At 32.6% G+C, this 23,647-nt stretch overlaps 3 protein-coding genes and 1 long non-coding RNA gene across 11 annotated transcripts; 3 read left to right on the top strand and 1 right to left on the bottom strand.

Moving 5' to 3' along the window:
• Nucleotides 1-1,180: 1,180 nt before the first annotated feature.
• On the top strand, nt 1,181-2,555 carry LOC107957771 (protein EXORDIUM-like 2). Its single transcript, XM_016893344.2, has one exon. It carries the CDS (start codon nt 1,524-1,526, stop codon nt 2,412-2,414), a length of 891 nt encoding a protein of 296 aa, XP_016748833.2. The 5' UTR covers nt 1,181-1,523; the 3' UTR covers nt 2,415-2,555.
• A 950-nt stretch (nt 2,556-3,505) lies between these two features.
• LOC107960663 (serine/threonine-protein phosphatase 2A activator 2) lies at nt 3,506-5,474 on the top strand. The gene is made up of 2 exons (XM_041113987.1): nt 3,506-4,376; nt 5,194-5,474. The coding sequence occupies exons 1-2, from the start codon at nt 4,000-4,002 to the stop codon at nt 5,198-5,200; spliced, it is 384 nt and encodes a 127-aa protein (XP_040969921.1). The 5' UTR covers nt 3,506-3,999; the 3' UTR covers nt 5,201-5,474.
• Nucleotides 5,475-10,938: 5,464 nt separating this feature from the next.
• On the bottom strand, nt 10,939-18,503 carry LOC107961258 (uncharacterized). Of its 2 annotated transcripts, XR_001701240.2 has the most exons (4): nt 17,859-18,503; nt 17,595-17,709; nt 13,020-13,088; nt 10,939-11,256 (listed from the first exon to the last, which is right to left on the bottom strand). It is a non-coding gene; the product is annotated as an uncharacterized lncRNA (long non-coding RNA). The 2 variants fall into 2 exon arrangements; XR_001701239.2 differs by lacking the exons at nt 10,939-11,256; nt 13,020-13,088 and adding an exon at nt 15,662-17,235.
• A 1,325-nt stretch (nt 18,504-19,828) lies between these two features.
• On the top strand, nt 19,829-22,771 carry LOC107957772 (F-box protein FBW2). 7 transcript variants are annotated; one of them, XM_041113985.1, is made up of 4 exons: nt 19,836-20,163; nt 20,301-20,444; nt 21,223-21,530; nt 21,712-22,771. In XM_041113985.1, exons 3-4 carry the CDS (start codon nt 21,223-21,225, stop codon nt 22,364-22,366), a joined length of 963 nt encoding a protein of 320 aa, XP_040969919.1. In that variant the 5' UTR covers nt 19,836-20,163; nt 20,301-20,444; the 3' UTR covers nt 22,367-22,771. The 7 variants fall into 7 exon arrangements, with proteins under 7 accessions (XP_016748834.2, XP_016748839.2, XP_016748837.2 ...); XM_016893345.2 differs by lacking the exon at nt 20,301-20,444 and having other exon boundaries at nt 19,829-20,300; nt 21,218-21,530; XM_016893350.2 differs by lacking the exon at nt 20,301-20,444 and having other exon boundaries at nt 19,835-20,163.
• Nucleotides 22,772-23,647: the final 876 nt, after the last annotated feature.

Here is a 23,647-nt window from a genome sequence, read left to right as displayed (position 1 = left end):
TAACGTCCGTGATTACTAACTGTTTGACAAATTGTGCCTTAAAAATCCATCAATTTCGATACTTTAATCATTGGATTCAATACAAACCTCATAGTATGGAAATCACTCGGGTTTTTTAAAATCCATAGGAACTTTAAAATGTAACCGAATAAAATGCAATGCTCAGAATTATACCTCTACTTTAGAAATCATGAAACTAGCTGGAATGCACCATGGGTTATGCATGGGACCAACATGGCTCATTTGATTGAATCCAAATTACTACTTTAATTCAAACAAAATTTAGGTCTCACCAATGGATTCATTATATATTAGAATAGGTTGTTAATAAAAAAGTAAAGGGAAGAAACTGGAGTATGGACAATTTTAATTATATGTATCTCGAATTTTAAGACTTTGGTGGTACCAACTAAAAGAAGAGAATACTGTGGGACCAACTAGTGGTGTTCATCAATAAATAATCACCTACGGATTCTATTGGAAGAGGGCGGTGCCATGAAACTCTAATGGAGGGTTTTAGCTGTAGACCAACTAAAATCTTAATTTTTAGTTTAGCAAAAGCTAATTTTTTTTTAACTTGTTAGGTGCGTTGATGGAACCGAATGCGCGAATGTCTATTTTATTGTCAATTGATTATATTAAATTATAAAAATATATAATTTTTTTTGAGGTTAAACTGATTTTTTAACGGACTCAACTATTACATCAAATTGGATAAATGATCAGTTGACTCTAGACACAAGGATGGTTGAAAAGTAAATGTAAGGGGAAGGGGAAGGGGAAGGGGAAGGGGAGCGTATAGCGTATGCCAACTTAACTAATAACCGTGTTACCATCCAAATTTAATGTTTTCATTACTTTTTTTTTTACAAACACAAAAAAGCCAAACCCCAATTCATTGAAGTTGATTTGATCATCTCTCTATTGTAATTATTTCAGTTTCCCAACTAGAATTATATACCTTAAAAATAACTTCTACCCATCTTGAATTAAGTCCAATATCCACCAAAATAGTTGTACCTACGTGTCTAGCCAAATACAAGGGTCAAGGAGGAATCACCTACCAAAAAATGACTAAAATATGGTTAATGATATTTTAACCACCGAATTGGCCATATTAAAGTATTACCAAAAACAAGAAAAGGATTTAGCCATATTCAAACAAACTTAAGTACGATTTTGATCGGAAATAAATTAAGTAATGGATAGAAATAGATACTTTACCCAAAAAATACATGCATAATGGGAATAGTTATCCAAATCTACTCCCACAGTCCCACTCAACGGCTTCCCTTAACAAAGACTACACACAGGAGTAATAGTCTGCCCAATTAGTTACTGTGCATCTTTATTTCGCAGTGGAGTCAACCCTACGCGGCTCCATTTTACACCCAACATTTCCATCATTTTCACCAGCTGTCCCACGCTACGTCCCTATAAATATTCTCTTCTCTGCTTTCTTACACCACTCCCAAACCCCTATTTCATAGAATTCCTCGAACTCTGTTATTTTTGAAATTTTCATGGCACCCATCCCTTTCTTATCACTTCTTTTGCTCTTCTCATTAACTTTCCCATCTTCTTCCTCAGCCTTCGAACAACAACCCCTCCTTAAATACCATCATGGTCCTCTTCTTAAGGGTAATATTACTGTTAATCTCGTTTGGTATGGGAAGTTCTCATCTACGCAGCGTTCCATAATCGTCGACTTTTTGAACTCTCTCAGCAACCCCAAGACGACGTCACCCCCATCTGTCTCCTCCTGGTGGCGAATGACTGCCAAATACAGGGGAGGTTCCAGCAGCGTCGTTGTAGGGAAGCAAACTCTCGATGACAAGTACTCTTTAGGCAAAGCTCTTAAAACTTCCCAACTCGAAGTTTTGGCTTTCAAATATGGATATGGAGATGGTAAAGCGGTCAACGTTGTTCTGACTTCCGCTGACGTGGCGGTCGATGGTTTCTGCATGAGCCGGTGCGGTACGCATGGTTCGGTTCAGGTTAAGAAGAGCAGGTTCCCTTACGCTTGGGTAGGTAACTCGGTGAGTCAGTGTCCTGGTTATTGCGCGTGGCCGTTTCATCAACCCGTGTATGGGCCGCAAACTCCCCCCATGGTTGCTCCTAACGGAGACGTAGGGGTGGACGGAATGGTGATCAACTTGGCAACGGTTTTGGCGGGAACCGTGGTGAACCCGTACAACAACGGGTACTTTCAAGGGCCGGCAGAGGCACCACTGGAGGCGGTGAGCGCTTGTACGGGGATATTCGGGAAAGGAGCTTTCCCGGGGTATCCGGGAAAGGTTTTGATGGGCAAAACGACGGGGGCCAGCTATAACGCAGTTGGGGTTAACGGGCGTAAGTATTTGCTCCCAGCGATGTGGGATCCTCAGACCTCGACATGCAAAACTCTTTTATGAAGCAAACAAAACTGAGAATAGGAACGAAGGACATCCTAATGTTATTACGTATCTATATCATGAACTCCATCCGTTATTGTTCTGTACAAACACAGTTTGTAAAAATATTGTAATAAATTTGTACGTGATGCATCATTTCAATTAAATTTTGTAAAATCTATGTTCCATTTTTAATTTTAAATGGGGGCCACTCAAGGGCCATACCTAATAAATATTCGGGCTTAGAAAGACGCATAAATGTTCCATTGCCTTACTATGACGTGCACTTTTCGTCCCAAAATAGCCACTGCTTCTGGGACATTCGCAACGGCCGACGAGAGTTTTCTTTTTCCCTTGATTAAAATCGCACTCCATCACCCCGCCAAAATTCTCTTTGTCATTTTCCTTCATCGAAATGGAACTATCACCCCTGGCCCCAACCTCGTGGCCCGACCTTTCAATTCCCTTAACATAAAGAAGCGAATGTAATTGATTCCAAACCTCCGGTATTCCTAAAATAAAAAATTATTATTTAAGTATTAAATTTTTTAAAATTTTAAATTAATAAAAATAAAAATTATATTTCAATTCTTTAAAATTATAAAAATATAAACTATAAAAAATTAAAATTTCATTAGGTGCCTAAAAAATCGCTCTGACTTCGCTCCTACTCAACATCCCGGCCTAATAATATGGAAGCCATAATCCTGGCTCCCATCTAGAGGTGTTCAATCTGTTAACCGATCCGAATTACTATTAATCTAATTAACCGATCTTTTTAATTTCTTATCCGTTAATTAAACCAAAATTTTTTAAAAAAAATAATCGAACCAAACTTTTTTAATTAATTCGGTCGGTTAACTGAATTAACTAAAATTTATATTTTTTATTTTTAATTAAAACGAATATAAAACATATATTTGATCAAATACATATATATTCTAATATAATTTATTAAATTCGATTAATTTAATTAACTAACCAATTAATTAAATTTGATCAATTAACCGAGTTAATTTAAATTTAACCGAAAATTATACGCCCCCTACTCGCGTCCTAAATCTCAAAAGGTCCCCACAATCGCTCCTCCCTTCCACTTTGTGACCCCAGCCAAGAAAATCACATCCCCCGGGGACATCCGCAAATTTGACGACTACCCAGCGTCTAAAAATTAGCTAGGATACATTGTAGCCTTGTCAGAATCCATGTATGGCCATAAAATCTTCAATCCATGCCACGAATCCCCCACTATCTCCAAGATTGTTTCCGTTATCGAAATCCTGCGGGCTATGGGTCGACCAAATTCCACCCGTTCAACAATCCTCTCGCTACGGCAACACCTCTTATCGAACCTGGCATGAACGCCTAACTGAAAACGTTGAATCCCTCATGCTTCGGTTCCTCCCCGACGATCTCAAACCATCCACCGTCGAAATCGTCCCTTATTTCACTGAAAGATTCGGTAACTCGAGCCGAATCGACTATGGGACCGGCCACGAAACCAATTTCGCAGCCTGGTTATATTGCTTAGCCAGAATGGGAATCATTAAAGAAAAGGAATTACCACGCAGTGGTGGCTAGAGTTTTTGTCAAATATCTAGAGTTAATGAGGAAGCTTCAGCTTATTTATTGCTTGGAACCTGCGGGCTCCCACGGGGTTTGGGGTTTAGATGATTACCATTTCTTGCCGTTTATATTTGGGAGTTCGCAGTTGATTGATCATAAGTACATGAAGCCGAAATCGATTCATAATGATGATATTTTGGACAACTTTTCGAGCGAGTACATGTATCTTTCTTGTATTCAGTTTGTAAAGAAAGTGAAAAAGGGCCCATTTGCCGAGCATTCGCCGTTGTTGAATGATATAAGTGAAGTGCCTAATTGGAATAAGGTGAATACTGGGATGCTTAAAATGTATAAAGCTGAAGTGCTTGAAAAGGTTCCTATCATGCAGCATTTCCTCTTTGGATGGCTCATTAAGTGGTGAACTTATTTTGGGTTTATTGTTTATTGTTTCATTGGTTTTATCTAATTGTTTATAATAAAAAGAATTTTGTGTTGATCATTATATATAATGTTGGTTTTGTTTTGTCTGATCTTGAAGTAAAGCTATTTTGCATGAATTTATAGAGAAAGGTGCTCCATTTTTTCAAATGCTTTGCAATTGATTGATAACTGCCATTTGATCATGAGCCTAGCCCCTGAATTATACTACCAATCATCACTTCCTCCCTCTTAGAATTGTGGTATATACAGAACAACCATTTGATTTCCTCATTCAAGGTGAATAACTCAACTTGGGATTTCCTCATTCATATATGAAATAACAATTTGAGCAGTGTGGAATAATATATAGTTGAGTCCAACCATTTGTCCAATTTGTGATGCTGTCCTTTAAGCCATTCAAGGTGGAGAACTCTGTATTACATTTGAAGCAGATGTGCACCGACCACAGTTAAATGTTTTTTTTTGTTTTTTGTTAATGATAAGGCTCAACTAGTGGACAATGGACTCTGTTTAACTGATTCGGGAAAGCTTTGGACCTTTTTCATGTGTGGTTGTTGTGTTTGCACATTGTGCCTGAAGCTTAGATAAAATCCTTGTTCACCAATTCAATAACATAACTTGTAGCATTCTGTCGGTTAATGACACAGAAATATACAAGATTCTAATTTGTCTTTAAGCTAAGGAGGTAATAGGTATGACCTATGGCATGTCATTATATTGCTAATTGTGTTTTGGAAATAACAAAGATATTATCTTTTAATTAAAGATTTATTAACCCTTTGAGTTTTCGCAGGGAATAATGTTTTATGGAGACAAATGGTAAGGAACCAAAGAGAAAGGTAGTTCCTCATCCTGATTTCAATCAATGGCACCCCATCAATCCATTTGGTTTGTTCTTTCACCCCCTCCATTCCTTGTATTTCTTTTGTTTATGATATATTCTTGTAATGAAAGGCCATCGGTTGTGTTGAAACACCCAATGCTCAAATGCATGGGTTAATGTTTTGCAATTATTTATGTACATCAATTTTGGGTGGAAAAGTTGAAAGGATTTTGATAAGCTTAGGAGACTGTTTTTGAAAGGCACAATGCTGTTGGCAATATCTATTTATGTTGATTCATTCATTCATTAATTAAAGTGCAAAAAAGGAAAATGCGATATCTATAAACTACTAATGCTAGGGTGTTGGCTGATGAAGATTTTAAAAGAAAAAGGTAAATGTTTTTAACATAGGTTTTGAAATATGTGTGCTTTTATTCTTTTCTACAAACAAAGTGTGTTTTTATTTTGAATTTTTAAGTTTATTTTTTTTATTTTAATCATTAATATTCTCGAAATTTAATATTTTGATCACTCTTCCATTAAATCACTAACGGTAATTTTGTATTGATATAATAATAAATTTAACCCTATAATATTTACAAATTATATCAATTTAGTCATAATTCTAAAAAAGTACAACAAATTTTGCTCTTAACTTTATACATTTTATTCAATTTTGTCTTCTTAAAAATACAAAAAAATAAAAATAAAACAACTTAAAAATTTTTTAAATAAATTTTTATTTTTATGATAATATTACATACAATATTATAAATAAATGAATACTCATTTCTTTTTTTTTCTTACATTAAATTTATTTATTAAAATAATAATTTTATAAATAAAATATATATTTTTAAAACTGGCAATTAAAACTTAAACCAAACTACAACTTTTCCTTTTTTTTCCTTTTAGTTTATTTTATAAATAATAAATTTCATTATACGACTTGCCTTGTTCCTTGTCCTTGTCAAATTTGTCGAGCATTGGACACTACCTTTGTTCACTACCATTGGCACTAATAGCCCTTACTCCAAACTCCTCGATTTTCACTTCCTTCATCATCCCGCCATTGAACTAGAAATTGGTTGTGAAGTTGATGACATGGCCTTCCACCAACTGAGTCTTCAAAACATCATCCTCACTTATATATCCCCAATTGTGCCCACCCTCAAGCACAATCTCAAATGCAACAAATCTATTCTGGGCAGTAACCTAAAGACATCAATTCTCACTATTTCCGATCTCACGCTATAGTTTTTTATCCAACTTGAACATGGTGGTTGTTAATGTTGAAAAAAAGGGAAAAATTGAATTTGCATAAGTATTCTTCGTGTGTTTCCCCCCTTAAATTGTTCTATTTATAAGTAAATTTCATGTTAGAAAATGTGAAAAATAGATATTCAATTGATTATAAATATCTTTATAATTTTGTATGTAATTTTATAAAATCTTATGTATTTTTATCGAGAAATAAACTTTTAAATCATATTTTTTAATACTTTTAATTTATAATTTTTAAGAAGTAAGACTAAATTGATAAAATATATAAAGTTGAGGCTAATTAGTAAGACTAAATTGATAAAATGTGTAAAGTTAAGGCTAATTTTGTTTACCTTTTTTAGATTTAGGACTAAATATATAGAATCTATAAACATTGGAGGGCTAAGAGTATGTTTGATTAATTAAAAATAGCTTTTGAAAAATGATTTTTGAAAAAATAGATTGATTTTCTAGAAAATATGATATTTTCTAGTGTTTGATTGAATTTATGTAAAATATTTTTTTATTGTTTGGCAAATTTCCTGAAATTATATTATTTTAATATAAAAAATAAATTTAAATTTAATTTGATAAAAAAGGAAAAAAAAGTAATTTGTTTATAAAGGTCTCAGCCAGGCAGTCTTCAAGTCAATACTTGTACACGTGGCAAAATTTCATTGGAAAAAATTGTCACGTCATTAAAAAAAATGTCGTCTAGGTCAGGGTTCACTTTAGTAAACAGAAATAATTACTTGCTATTGTCTTTGCTTTTGACAAGTTTTAATCTTATCTTGTAGGTACCAAAGTGACGGTCTATACGGATCATTCGACAATTAAGTATTTACTTGCCAAGAAAAACGATAAACCAAGATTGATCCAATGGGTACTTCTACTACAAGAGTTCGATCCAGAAATTCAAGATCGAAAAGGAGTAGAAAACCAAGTAGCAGACCACTTGTCCAGATTGGAGTCGCAAAAAGGGACTTCTCCACTCATACCCATTCAGAAGACATTTCCAGATGAACACATACTTAAGGTAAATCATATCCATAATACCCTTTAACTAGCTAATTTTACTAACTATCTACCTTGTGGCTTGATGCCTCTTGATAAGTCATATCAACAAAAGAAAAAATTTCTTCACGATGTGAAGTACTATTTCTGGGAAGAATCATACTTGTTTAGAAAGTGTGCAAATCAAATGATCAAAAGATGCATGACAGAAGATCAAGTACGTGAGGTTTTATATCATTGCCACACAGCTCGGAGTGAGGGACACTTTAGAGGTACATGTACTGCAGCCAAGGTATTACAAGTCGAATTCTTTTGGCCAACGTTATTCAAAGACGCGTATGCTTACGTAAAGAGTTGTAATCAATGCCAAAGGGTTGGAAACGTCACCAACAGAAATGAGATGCTCCGAACAAATGTCATTGAGGTAAAACTATTCGATGTTTGGGGTATTAACTTCCTTAGTCCTTTCCCTCCGTCTTTTGGTCATAAGTAAATATTGGTAACAGTAGACTATATATCTAAATGGGTTGAGACTGAGCAATATTCGACGAACAATGCCAAGGTTGTGATGAAATTTTGCAGAAACATGTGTTCACAAGCTTTGGAACTCCTAGGGCCATCATCAATGATGAGGGGTCCCACTTTATGAACAAATGGTTGAAATGGTTACTCAACAAACATGGAGTGAAGCATAAGGTTGTCACAGCTTACCATCCGTAGACGAACGGACAAGCTGAACTGGCAAACAAAGAGATAAAAGGCATACTCAGAAGGTAGTTTGTTCAAACCAAAGAGATTGGTCCAAAAGATTGGATAATGCTTTGTGGGCTTACAGGATTTCATACAAGACACTTTTAAGGATGTCACCCTATAGGTTGGTTTTTGGGAGAGCTTGTCATTTGCCCTTAGAGTTAGAACACAAAACTTACTGGGCTCACCAACAACTTAACTTCAATCTTATGCTTGCTAAAGAGAAACAGATGCTTCAACTCAACAAATTAGAAGAGTTATGAATGTTCTCATACGAGAATGTCAAACTATTTAAGGAAAGACTTAAAAGATAGCATGACAAGCATATTCGAGTTCGAAAATTTGAAGCAGGTCAAGTCTTGTCATTCAATTACAAATTAAGGTTCTTTCTAGGTAAGTTAAAATCATGTTGGTCCGGTCACTCATCAGGTTTTTTCATATGGAGTTGTCGAACTTCAAGGTAAAGGGAGGTAATTTTCGAGATAATGCTCAATGCTTAAAATATTACTAGGGGATAAAATTGAGCGGGATAAAGTCTCGTCATTTTATTAGATATTTAATTTTTCTCGTTATCTTTTAAATCTAATTATAGATTTTAAAAATTCAGAGCCACATTAGAACAAACGCCAAATTACAGGGGCTAATGGTGCCATTATCCCTATTAACTTTGATTGAATTGATCTTTGCAACTGTTTATCAAACATAACCTTAGTTAGGAAATTATCAAATATCGATCATTTGAAAAAGTAAGAAATATATATTTTTTATATTTTTATATAAAATTTAAAAATATATATACACATTTTGTGATTTGAATCCAAAATATCATATTTTAAGGGGAAAAATCATAATATTTGGAAAAAAATTTATAATATATTTGTTACATAATTTATTTACCCATGTTATAGACGTGTCATAATTTAGTAAATTTTAAATTTTATATTAAATAAATATTTTTATTAGAAAGTCATATTAATTTTATACAACTTTATAAAGTTTTATATGATTTATGCTTTATAATTTGGTGGTAATATCTTATATTCGATTTATATGGAGGGGAAATTATGATGTTGATTTTTTTATTAAGCTAAAATTTGAGATTTATCTTAGTTTTTTTTTCTAAAATATTTATTCTAACTCACCATTCTGACGTGAATGTTTTTTTTTGTATTAGAATGAGTGTTTCGAAGACAAAAATTACGTCTCCATTTTAATTACAACAGTTAATTAAAATGGTCATTTTTCTTATATATCCTTACATCATAAGATAAAATTATGTGAAATTAAAATTCAAATAAAATTTCAATTTTTTATATAAAATAAACTCAAAATTCCAAAAAGCTTATAAAGAAATTCCCATGTTCAAAATGTTTCTAACTTTATCTTCTTCTAAAAGAACTTGAATCTCTACAAGAGGATCATCAAACAAGCATAAATCTTCAACGCTCACTAAGGTCATTTTTTTCCTAAGGCATCCGCTACCTGGTTCTTGTCTCTAAGACTCCGTTTGTTTGCAGGTAAAATATTTTTCGGAAAATAATTTCTGAAAAATAATTTCTTGAAAAATGATTTCTGGAAAATGATTTACTTTTCTGGTGTTTGGATGAATCTGTGTAAAATATTTTCTATTGTTTGGCAGATTTCCTGAAAATATTTTCCTGAAAAGCTGTTTTAATAAAAATTTATATATTAAAGAATTTATTATCTTTTCTTTGTTTGATTGAGTTTACTTTATATATATATTAATAAATTTATAAATAAATCATTTTAAATATATAATAATACTCAATTATTAAACTAGAATATTAACCGTCATAAATTGAAAACAACCAAAGTCAAATAAATTATTTGTAATTGTGTTATAAAAAATAAAAAAATAAGGATTGAATAATTATAAATTAGCTTCCAAACCACAATTAATACTAGAAATTAATAATATTATCTAAATGCATAATTAGTATTACACCACATGATAACAACAACATTATCCAAGTGCATAACTAATATTACACCATATGATAACTAATATTACACCACATGAAAACAACAATATTGTCCAAGTGCATAACTAATATTACACCACATTAAAAATATCAATATCTTCAACCTTGAGAAAATTTTTGAAGCCGAATTTTTCTATGCTTCTTACTTTTAACTAAAAAAGCTTTTGCCTCAGATTCATGACTCACTAAATAATCAAACACAAAACAAAAGAAGTCATCATCAAATCCTTCTACCTCCATTGACATCACTTCTTCATAAAGATGTGGTGTCTTATCCGCAGTAAATCATTCCAAAGCATTAGCAATTTTGCCAAGTTGTTCACCCACAAATTTAATTTGTTCATCATCGACACTTTCTTGAGCCTTTTTTCTTTTACGTTTGGATGTGCCAGATGAAGATACATTTGTTCTTACCTCTTCAATCACTTCATTCTCGCAGTCTATAGGCACTGAATCTATGTTATCATCATCCAAATCTATGTCAGCAAATGTTCTGGCAAAACTCCCTGTTGCCATATCTTTGCCAACAACCAAAGCCATTTCATCATAATGATCAATGCTTTTATTCAAAAATGGTTCATACTTCTTGTGTGCCTGTTGGATATTATACAAAATTAGAATAACAAGTAAAAAATAATTGAAATATACTTACCATATATATACATATATTACCATTACTGCTGCATCATATGTCGCTCTATCACATGTGATCATTTTCATGTTATCATCCCATCCAAAACCACTTTCACCCCGAATTGTGCATATAATCTGCCACTGTTTTTTTACAGTCCTCAAATGATTTTTCACATGTTTTGCATCGCATTGGACTTGAAATTTTTCAGAAATAGCTTCGACAACTCGATTAATAGAAACTGCTTTGAAAGTATTAGAAGGCTTATTTCCTTTCTGGACCTCCTCTGTTAAAATTTCAAGAAAAAGATGTTCTATCGATTTTGTCCACCTAAATTGCTTGAAGGTCCCTTCTTTGTTGGCCTTACCCATTCTACATTAATAATTGTCATTGTCAATCATTTCAATATCCAACAAGCTTAAAACATAATAAATTCAATATCTAACAAGCTTGAAACATAATCAATATCTAACAAAATCAAGACATAATAATTTCAGAATCCAACAAATATAATAAACTAAAATTTTAGAATCCAACATAAACAAAAAAAAAACAATTTTAATACTAAAACATACATAACATAGAAACAACAACCCTAAGCCCTAAACCTACCTAATATTTCTAGCCATATAATCAGTCCACATAGTTTGTGCAATTTCATCTCTTTTAGCAGACCATTCTCTTGTTTCTTCTCTTTCTTCTCGCTTCGTAAAAGTTGATATTATCAAATCAGACTCAGGCTTCTTGTATAATCCTTGATTAAGTAAATCACTAGGATCAACTCCCATGATATGATTATGAATGATACAACAAGCCAAAACTATATCTACTTGAGTTTGAAAATTCCAAAATGGTTCAGCATCTAATACACGAAACCGTTTCTTCAAAATCCCAAAAACACGTTCAATAGTGATTCGTAATGATGAATGTCGAGGATTAAAGAGTTCCTTTGCATTTTCAGTTCCCTGAGCACTAAACTCTTTTAAATGATATCGAACACCACGATATGGGGTAATATATCCATTACGGATGCCATATCCAGCATCAGCAAGATAATATTTACCTACAATTTGACAAAACATAATTATTACTAATAAATTATGAGCTTACTAGAACTATTTGGTATTTAATGTTTTATAATTCTTACCTTCCGGAATTCTTAATCCTCTTGGACGTGAAAATGCATCACTTAAAATATGAGAATCATGTGCACTACCTTCCCAACCAGCTATAACATAGGAAAATTTCAAATGAAATGTAATGGCAGCCAATACTGTAACACTCCTTACCCGAGACTGTTGCCAGAATCGAGCACGAGGCATTACTAAACTTAATCTATCACTTAAATAGTTTTAAATTGTTTATTTAAGCTTTTCGGAATGTGCTGCCATTCTGCATCGTAGTCGCCTAAAAATTCATATCTTGAGTTCCAAAACTCAAAATTAAGATCCGTAAATTTTTCCTGAAACTAGACTCATATATCTATCTACTAATTTTTTTCATAGATTTTTGACTTGGCCAATTATTACAGTTTATTAGTTAAAGTTTCCCTTGTTTCAAAACTCGACTGCACTAACCTCTTCTTGCTACGAACCATGTTTCTTCCTGTACAAAATTCATATCACTAAGCCGTTTGTTTCTCTTAAAACTAGACTCAACAAGGATTATAACCATATAAAGTAAACCTTCTAATTAGTTTTGTACAATTTAAGGTGAATTTCCAAAGTTGAAACAGGGGATCCAAAAATCGCTCTGACCCTGTTTCACTAAAACTCAGATATATCATATAATATAATACCTTTACCTGTTTTTCTTATTCCATAAGAAAATAAACATAATAAGCTTTAATTTAATATATTATTCATCTTCAAACTATGTTTCTACAATTTTTAGTGATTTTTCAAAGTTACGTCATTTCTGTTACTTGAATCTGTTTTTAGGTTACTTTCACATTTTTCATAATTTTCATGTGATAATCACCATTCAATCATACATATTAATAAACATGCATATCACCGGCCATTTTTATTAGCTAATCACTAGCAAGTATTTACACATCATTCATTGTTCATATTATACCAAAAGTAGCTAAGTTTCTATACATGCCATACACAAAACAAAACGTCTAATTATACCGAGTTATTTCTTTGATAGTGTGATTGGCCTCCGACGTTTCCTTCGATCCCCGAGTGGCTAGATAAGTACTATAAGAAGAAAAAAATAAAGAGATTAAGCACTAGGCTTAGTAAGCTTACAAGCAAATAAATCACAACATTCAACATAATGGATAATTATGCATAATATCATCTAACATCATAAATTTCTTTACTTCTCAATTTCTATCTTCTTCTTTATTCCCTTACCTTCTTTCTTACCTGACCTTTCCTTTTTCATAAATATAATCTACTTTTCCTTTGTTGTTAATTCACTATAATTTAACTCGTATTCTGACCCGTTGAACCACTCGGAATACTAAGGATACTAGGGTCATTCCTGTCTATCAATACCCTGCCAATGCCATGTCTTTGACATGGACTTACATGAATTATTCCTGTCTCCAATGCCATATATAATATGGACTTACATGGCTCAATCCTGTCTCCAAAGCCATATTTCTAATATGGACTTACATGGCTCATTTCTGTTCTGTCCTGTCAACCCTAATATCCTAACATTCCTAGGGTTCAACCGGGGCTTTCTAACACTTTTCCTCTGTCACTTCACCTTAAATTCGACTTTAAATATTTTCATAACATAAATATATAAATGCTGGAAATTGAAAATAATAATGTAAAATAAAATAATATTGCATTTATTTACTGTAAACTTACCTCGATACAAAATGTGACTAAAGTTTACAATTTAGTCCTTTACTTTTTCTTTTCCCCGAACTACTCCCGAATTTCGCTCTTCTTGATCTATAATAGCAAATTTATCTTATTTAATATCAACATTTATCAAAACAACCCTTTACTCAAACTTTGGCAAAATCACATTTTTGCCCCTAAACTTTCACATATTTGCACTTTTGCCCCAAGGCTCGTAAATTAAACTTCATCCTATTTTCTTATGTTTTATGACATACTGATCATTTTTCCCTTCAATGACAACATCAAATTCACACACTAACATATTCTTATGGCTATTAGGTATTTTTACCGATTAAGCCTTTTTACTCGTTTTCACTTAAAACCAAGTAGCACAAGTTGTCTAACATAATTTAAAGCCTCATATTCCATCATAAAACATCAAAATACACAAATTTCACCTATGGGTATTTTTCCAAATTTGATTCCTAACTTAAATTATTGCTAGCATAAGCTTTATCGAGCTACCGGGACTTAAAAAACTTAAAGATCGTTAAAAACGGAGCTTGGAATCACTTACTATAAAGCTTGAAAGTTGAAGAAACCCCAGATATGGAGAGAGGTAAGGTTCGGCTGGTAACTTGAAGAAGATGATACAATTTTATCATCTTTTTTACCTTTTTATTAATGTTAATAAACAAATGACCAAAATACCCCTCCTTACTAAACTTTCAAAAATTCCTTCCATTTCCTAATTTTGTCCATGAACTTAAAATTGGTCAAATTACCATTTAAGATCTCCTAATTAATATTCCAAAATAATTTCATACTAAAAACTTCTAGAATGCAAGTTTTGCAAATTAGTCGATTTAGTCCCTAACCTCAACTTAAGCACTTTATGCATAGAATTTTATCACGAAATTTTCGCACAATCATGTAATCATACCATGAACCTCAAAATAATAATAAAATAAATTTTTTTCTACCTCAGATTTGTGGTTTCGCAACCACTGTTCCGTTTAGGCCCTATTTCGGAATGTTACAAATACATTTTGTGTCGTTCCCCCTTTACGGCTACGAAATCTTCCTTGAATGTTAAGTGGAACGGATGCACGAACATGAGTTCCATCTAATGCTCCAATACAATCTTTAAAATAAGGATAAAACCTTGGATTGTTTCTGATTTCACTAGGAGTTGACTCATCAGGTAATCTAATAACTAGCTTATACAATTTCAAAATAGCTCTCAATACAACCCTAAAATAACGGTGAATTGTCTCAGTTGATCTATAATATCTAGATCCTATCACTCGAAACCTTACATTATGACCAATTATATGTAAAAATATAACCACTTGCTCCCTAATATTCACAGATTTAGTTGATTGTAACAAATTATTTCTACTAAGAATATCACACAAATTAAAAAATGCAATCGGTCTCATCCTTATCACATCAATACAACGCTGGTCACCACTATATAAAATACTATTAATATAATTTTCTCTTTCATAATCTCTATTCACATGAGGGTGAGAAGCAAATTCCTTCCTAGTTTTTAATTTTTTAATCCAGAGAGCCCCAAAAGCTAAAACTGAAGCCACGACTTCGACAATTGCATGATGTTGATTACGATCCATCTACACAATACCACATAAATATTTGATCACTACAAAAAATACGTAAACTTTTCATAAGATCACATATATGACTAAAACTACCATGACTAAAGTGCATACATATACATATATATATATATGAAAGTTTCTCAAGCAATGACTCAAGCAATGACTAAAGTTACCATGACTAAAGGGAATAGAGTTAACTATCATAAAAATTACAATAATTTTTTAATAACAGAAATTGATAAAATATTTAATCAAAAAGACTGATTTACTATTAGACCTAACATGTAAAAACTAATTTATCTATTCTATTAATGAAAAAATAAAATATAATCTAATTCGTAACACACGAACCTGTATAATAATTTTACCTAGGATTAATTTTGAATCTTGAGACAAAAGGAAATTAAATCAAAAGTGGTCGGCCAAGGGTGGCCCAAAGAAAAAGAATCATGGTCATTAACTTTATTGAACAACGACTAAACGATGGAGAAGAAAGAAGACAGACAGACAGGTCAGTTGCTGTTACCTCTTTTTACTTGTTTGATCAAAATTTGATTATACAATTTTTTTAATTCAAATAAATTCTATTTGTAATTAGTTTTCATAATAAAATAAATATTTTATTTTCAAATTAGTGAAAATTTTTAAATACTATAGAATAAAGATATATTTTTTTAAAAAAATTAAGAAAACTAATAAATAAACGATTTTATTCAATTTGGTTATATACAATATTCAATTGGACTTGGGCTGTATATGTGAATTACACTTATTATACATGACTTTTTTTTAATCATAATCATATTTTAAGTGATAAATACCTAGCAAAATATTTACTTATGATATATTTTTTTACATGATTTTATAAGTTATGTTCTAGCATCTTCAAATTTCATCTAAAAATAATCAATGAAATGCTGTGCAGAGACCAAAATATTGATTATATGTATTTACTTGTAAATATATCAAAAATATATATATAGAACATGTAGTGATTAGTTGGTTACCGTGACTTTGGTCTGTTTGCTGCCATTGATTCATTCATTTCAATGAATTAAACCTTCTATCAAAACAGTCCTCTTAAAACCTGAATCATATTCCATTTAAATTTTTCATAGCATGCATTCTATTTTTACCTTAACCACACCTTGATTATCAAAAGCAAAAAGCAATATAGAACTTCAAAATGCATGTCTCCTGCAATTCTTTAAAGTCCATACCCCATTGACTCAAAAATTAGATCATCCCAATATCAATGAATGATAAAGACACTTCCTGACTTCACCATTTATGACCATGATGAAAAACAGAGGTATCCTTCTACAAAGTAACCAAATTCAAAAAAATTAACAAGCATTAAAACAGTAAGCAATCATCAGCAGGATTCGTTGATCCTCAAAACGTGATTAGAGATACCAACTTATGTCTCCAACAGGTTTAAGAGGACATCATTTGTCTCCCTAAATTAATGGTTTTTAGGGTTTGCTTAATAGAATAAAAAATATATTAATAATTTTTAGACTTTTCTTATTAGAGTGAATAATAAATTAAAAGGGACTAAAATATTGATTATATGTAATTAAAAGGGTTTCAAGAAGAATGACTATAAACGCCATGAGAGAAGGAGCTAAGTATAAAGGGACTCAAATGAGGGAGAAACAGTTAAATGAGATGATTGAGAAAAAAGTGATAGAAGCCAAACAAGTTTGTAAAGGAGATGAGACATCTGATGAATGCAAAGGAGAAGAAAGTGACAGAAGCCAAGCAAGTTTGTGAAGGAGATGAGACATCTGATGAATGCAAAGTAGCTTGGGATGAAGTTGAAGAGGTAAGCCAAGACAAGGCTGCTCTAAGGCTTAGACTTGAAGTTGAAAAGAAAGATCCTTTAGAATCTTTCTGTCTGGAAAATCCTGAAACTGAAGAGTGCAGAGTTTACGATGATTGATGAAGGAATTCAAACTTTCCTCAATACCCTTAAATACAATAAGCATCCCTCAAAATTCCAACAAATTCGCATCTATTACCCTTAGCAAGACCACTAGTGAAAATAAATTAAACAAAAATAAAAAACACAGTGCTTTATATAAACAGTTCTTAAGACAAACAAATGAACATTTACTCTCCCATTCTAACTTAGAATGTGCTAACCCACAAGTTTCGATGCATACAACCAAATAAACTAAAATAAAACAAAAAAACCTTACTTATTAGATTTTTAATGGAAACTAACAAAAATCCCATAAACACAGCAAAAATCACCCCTAAAAAACCTTACCTGTTTTGAAGAATGAGGGATTTTAGGTGCAGAAGCAGCAACAGAAGAGCAATGCCTAGAGGATGCTGTGGAAGTGGAACCCTTTGGCGCACAAGATCTTTAAACAAATTCCCAACTGTCCTTAGAAAAAAAATGCAGATTGCAAAGATAGGGTAAGTGGGTAAAAGTGAAAAGAAATAATAAATTCGATTCTTTGTATTGAAATATTAGAGAGTGGGAGCTTAAGAGGGAGAATAGAAGAAGAAAAAGAAGGAGAAAAGTTACCTGGATGAGAAGAAGAAAGAAGATTAACGACGCACTGAGTTTGGAAAATGTCTTACAGGAAAAAAAATCTATAAGACATTTTACATAAAAAGCAAGCAATTTTACCCGTGTTCCTGAAAATGTTTTCTGTAGGTAAAACGTTTTCAGGTTACCAAACAACGTAAAACCAGGAAAACATTTTCCGAAAAATATTTTCCTGGTTGCCAAACGGAGCCTAAGAATGTACTTCATGGGCCATTTGTTTCCACATGACAAAATATGTTGAATTCTCCTAAATAAAGATGATCTCGACCTAACTAATTGGTTTCCACATAAGGCTTCAACAACCTCGAAATTGTCAAATTGAATGATGACCTTGTTATATCCTTGTTTTTTAATCAAAAGTAAGCCATTCAAAATGCCCCATAGCTCAGCTTCTATTACTGAACACTTCCATAAATGTTGATTATAACCCAGTAACCACTTCCCTGCTTCATCTCGTAAAATTCTTCTTGTAGCAGATAGACCTGTAGAATTTTGAACAACTCCATCAATATTAAGAAAAAGACACATGCCTAGGGTTAAACATTCTAACTAAGGTGTCAATTCCATTATTGATACATCCTTTTAGACTGATATATATTGATTCACCCAACTAAACGAGACATTGATAATTTCATTGCTTTGGTGAATTGCATATGTATCCATTGTTTTGCCTTGGAAAATAAAAAGGTTGTGAATAAAATCTCGAAGTTGATAACATTAAAGAGAGCAAAAATAGAATTTATCCTTACGTGATAGTTATAAAAAGTTTTTGACAGTCAAGTATTTATTAATTAAGAGATTACTTTTTAGTCGAGGAATGTACTTATATAAGTGTAAAATTAAAATTGTTTTACACTTTTTTTATATATTTTTTACAATTAATATTTTAACAATTCAATCATCATATTTTATATTCCATTTATATACATCACGCATATTAAATTTGGTTTAAATTTAAAAATGTTAATTAATTATTTTATGTAAAAAACTTTTAATCATTTAATAAATATTAATATATACAATATTTTAGATTAATATCATAAAAATATTATCAAATCAATTTAAAAATTTACATGCATAATAAGTACAATTATATTGACAAATCCAACCATTAGTTTATTAAAATATTAATAATACAAAAAAATACGAAAGGAATTTATACTAGTATAAATGAACCAGTCACTTACTTTTTATGCTGTTATGAAAATATGAATTTAAAAAAACTTTTGAATTTATTATCTTACTAAAATAACATTGGAATAACAATTCATTATATAATAACTTATTTATTTAGTATGTGGTATGAAACACAAATGTTGTGCGTTGATATATGAATGCAAAGACCGTGAAACTTGTCGGACATTAGTTCTTAGAATTCCGTGACTAACGTGTAATATGTTTAGTCTTAATGCACCAAATTAGATGCTGTAACTTGTAATAGGTGGCGGTTGAGTTTGGATCCTTTCCGTCCTTCGGAGGCTTACTTTCTGGGCTGCTACTGCAAGAGATGTATCAATGAAGCCAACCCATTTTCTGATCTTGAATTGAAACCCAATGTCATTCTTCCAAGGCGAGAGAGACAGAATTGTCCATGTGTAAACTGGGCAATGGCACGATGTGGACTTGTCATAGTGAACCAACTATCATTTTCTTCTTTTATTACGTCATTTTCATGTCACCCCCTCCCCTCCCATCATTCCTTCAAATGAATTGATTAAATTTTGATTTTTTATTTTAAAAAAAGGCCATTTTTCATGGATCCAAGAATACCAGCCTTACAATTCACCCCCAAACTTAAAAGTAAAAAATAAAAAAAAAAGTTAAATAAGGATTGAGAATTCCAACACAGATTAGCATCGGAACAAGAAGCTTTCAAAATCCTTTGGCCAATGAACCAAATGGTCAATACACAATCAGGCGTAAGCAACCCACCACCACTGTAAACTTCGGCGTAAAACCATAAACAACCTTTCCCTCTAAAAAAACCCGTTAAACAACCGACTCGTGTCGGTTTCCCACACCTTTCCCCAATTGCTGGTCTTCCTTAAAACGCACACTAAAAATATCTAATGCTCTTGCTTTCACTCCCCTTCTGCCTTCTTCAATATTTGACCTTTCACTTTCAGTTCAAAAGGACTTAAATGTATGGCATGAAACCTATGCCTTTATTATTCCAAATCTGTCATTAACAGTAACCCATTTTCCTCTTCCTTCTGTAAACCAAAGACTGTATATTTTTATTTTTATATATATCCCCACCTCTCCTGAGTTTTTTAACCTTGTGAGTTTTTTAACCTCGTATGTTTTATATTTCATTTACCCTTTCTGCAACTCTCTTGTTTTTCTTTTTTTTTTCTAATATACTTTCGGTTTTTTTCTTGTTCTTCTTTGCTGGGTTGCATTTGATGCCTTTGTTAGGTGAGTAGATAGACGTTTTTGTTGCTTTCTTTACTCCCCCCCCCCTTTTTATGAGTTACTTTTCGTTTTTTTAACCCGGTCTTTGAGGTTGATAAACTGGGGGATTCTTTTGCATAATCCAAATTGCAAGAAAAGTTTATTGAGGTAACCCATCTTTGAGTTTTCTTTCTTTCTTTCCTTTGATTTTATTTTATTTTATTTTATTGAATTCGTTATTGTTTGTCACATTTATGCTGTTTTCCAAAGTATGAAAATGAAAGTAGAGTATTTGGCAGTTGTTTCTTAGATCCCAAATCCAAAGATTAAACCTTCTTTTTACCAGCCAGTTAAGAATATAGGTTCTTAAGTTTTTAGCACAAGTTGGCAGTGTACTTTGTTTGGTTGCTTCCTTCTTTCACATGCCTTTGAATCTTTACCGCAAGTTTTCTTCGTTTTTTTCCTGGACTTTTTGGATCTATAAAATGGTTTCTTTGTTTACTCCTATTGTACCATAAACATCTGTTTCCTTTGCTTGGTGAGTACAGGATACTACTCTAAATTACCCTTAATTTTGCTGTTTCTTCTCTTAAAAAGATGCATTTTTTTTTGTGTTCTTTTATGTTGTATGTTAATTTTCTACCATCTTACTTACATATCGCCCATTTACATCAACATATATCTCTGCACTCTGCATTTCTTGTTGTATTAGTTTGGAATGTTTTAGTATTTTCTCTGTCCTATTTCTTAGTTTTTAATGTTAAATCAACATTTCTTTGGCGTTGATTTTGTGTTTGAGGGTTTTTTCTTTTGTCCTTCAAATGAGGGGTATCTTTAAGCTTATCCATTTTTTATTCAAGTTTCTTCATTTTGTTATTTATTGTACAGTCATTAAAGTTGCTTATTGTGTTTCCCTTTTGCCCACCATTTCCTTAATGAAGATCAGATGGAAGAGCAAATTGAGTTTCGTCACTGGGACGAACTAATTCCTGATGCACTTGGGTTGATCTTCAGCAACCTGTCCCTACAAGAGGTATTAACAGTCATTCCCAGCGTCTGCAAATCCTGGAGGAAGGCTGTCACAGGGCCCTATTGTTGGCAAGAGGTAGACATTGAAGAGTGGAGCAGTCGATGTCAGCCCCACCATCTTGATCGGATGCTTCGAATGCTCATCACCCGAAGCTCCGGATCTCTCCGCAAGTTATGTGTTTCGGGCCTCCACAATGATTCCATTTTCTCCTTCATCACTGAGAAGTAAGTGTATGATAAGATTATAGGTGCTTTGATGTTCTTGTATGATAAGATTCCAAATGAGACAATTATAATATTACAAGCAACATAGTATTATACTTTCCCTCACCTTTAAGTGATCATTGTTCAATGGACATTTTTCAGTGATACAGTATTTCTTTTTGTGTTTCTTGCTTTTTGCTAGTGCTGGTTCCCTTCAGACTTTGCGAGTGCGGAGAAGCGAAATGAGTGATTCGGTGGTTGAACGAACTGCGGGGAGGCTTTCCACGATTACCTTTTTGGATTTGAGTTACTGTGGGAAAATCGGTGCCCGTGCTTTAGAGGCCATTGGGAGGCATTGCAAACTGCTCGTCACCCTGTGCCGCAACATGCACCCACTGGATGCGGCTGGTAAGCTCTTGCAGGATGACGAGGCAAATGCCATAGCTACTACGATGCCTAGGTTGAAGCGCCTCGAGATGGCTTATCATCTTATCAGCACAGGGAGTGTTATGAACATCCTTGCCGGCTGTCCCCAGCTTGAACTTTTGGATTTAAGAGGCTGCTGGGATGTGAAACTCGATAGTCAGTTGATGAAGGAAAAGTTCCCGAAATTAAAGGTCTTAGGGCCCTTTGTCATGGATTACTATGAGATGGATGATTGGGATGATGATTGCTCGGACTACTCTTACAATTCCGAGTATTTGGCTTGGGAGTTTGAAATGGGCGACTACGATGATTACGACATCTACGACGGAATGTGGCATGACGATGAGGGGAGATTTGAGGAACTTGAGCTGAGATTCTACGAAGGAGATGGCGAAGAAGCAGGAATTCTGGGTTGGCCTCAATCTCCATAGGCTCTTTCTCTTGCTTAATATGATATCATGTGTTCCCATTAAAAATACATGTTATGTTTCAGTCTGAACTTAAAAAAATGGTGTGGGTTTATTGTTGTCACTTTTTTAATTTTCCTGATTACCCGAACAAAAAAAGGAATGCACTTCGTACATAAAATCAAGCCCAGGAGAGTTGATACAATGAGCATATATAAAACAGGGTGAGACGATGATGACGTCTTTAGGATTTGCCCACTTGGATATTGAGATGGGGCCCATTCCCCGACGGCAACAAACGCCTGCCCGCTGCCTGCCTCCCACTTCACAAGCAATTTGTACCTAGCCAAGCTTCCTACTTGTACGTTAACAATGTGCTTTTGATTTTTCATTTTTTTTAAAAAAAATTACCAACCAGTTCTAGTTCAATACCTTACCACACAGAATTTGAAATTTAAACAAGAATGTCTGCTAACCTATTCAATTGCATCATCAAAAAAGCCACCAACTTCTCGGCTTTGGGAGTTGTAAAGAAACGTGAAATGAAAGTTCTGCATGTGAATCCCGATTTAATCTTACACAATATATATTTCTCATCTTTACCAAATATACCCTACATATATTTGAATTTAAATTTCATGTAAAATAATCATTAAATTATTTAAAAAAATTCATTTAAGTTGTTAGGTAAATAAAATCATTATTGTTCTCTGCTTACGCTATTGATCAATCGAAGGTTCTCTTTTTCTTTTTTTTTTTAATGAAATAATTTTGAACATCATGAATCTCTAAATCAAAATTTAAATAGTTTTTTTCTTTGATCTTTGGTACTAGCCATCAGATCTATTTGAATCTAAGGTATGTTTTACTACTTGTAGATAAGTACTGATCCGCACTAATTGTCAAATCATTGCTTGAAGCTCACTAACAATTCTTTTTATATAAAAAAACTTAACAACCTAATAACTTAATTAAAAGCTTTCGAATAGTTAAGATAGGTACATTCTAACTTTTGAATAGTTTAAAGATCATTTTGTATTTTTTTGAATTGAACGACTAAAGTGTAAATTTACTAATAATTCAATGACCTTAGGTGTAATTTACCCTAAATATCTTAGTATTCACAATATATATTTGTCTACTATCAAAATACCATTTTCATTGTAATTTTTTTTAAATGATGCATGACAAGTCCTTTTGCTTCATCGTATCCATTTTTATAGTTCATGAAGATTAAATCTTTCAAGAGTTAACAATGTTATTTTTAGAATTTGAATTTAAGTTTGAGATCTTTACTTGAGAATA

The sequence above is a fragment of the Gossypium hirsutum genome, chromosome A05 (genome assembly GCF_007990345.1).
Source record: "Gossypium hirsutum isolate 1008001.06 chromosome A05, Gossypium_hirsutum_v2.1, whole genome shotgun sequence".
Lineage (NCBI taxonomy): Eukaryota > Viridiplantae > Streptophyta > Magnoliopsida > Malvales > Malvaceae > Gossypium > Gossypium hirsutum.
Note: the sequence above shows the minus strand (reverse complement) of the source record. Positions and strands in the feature narration are given on the sequence as shown.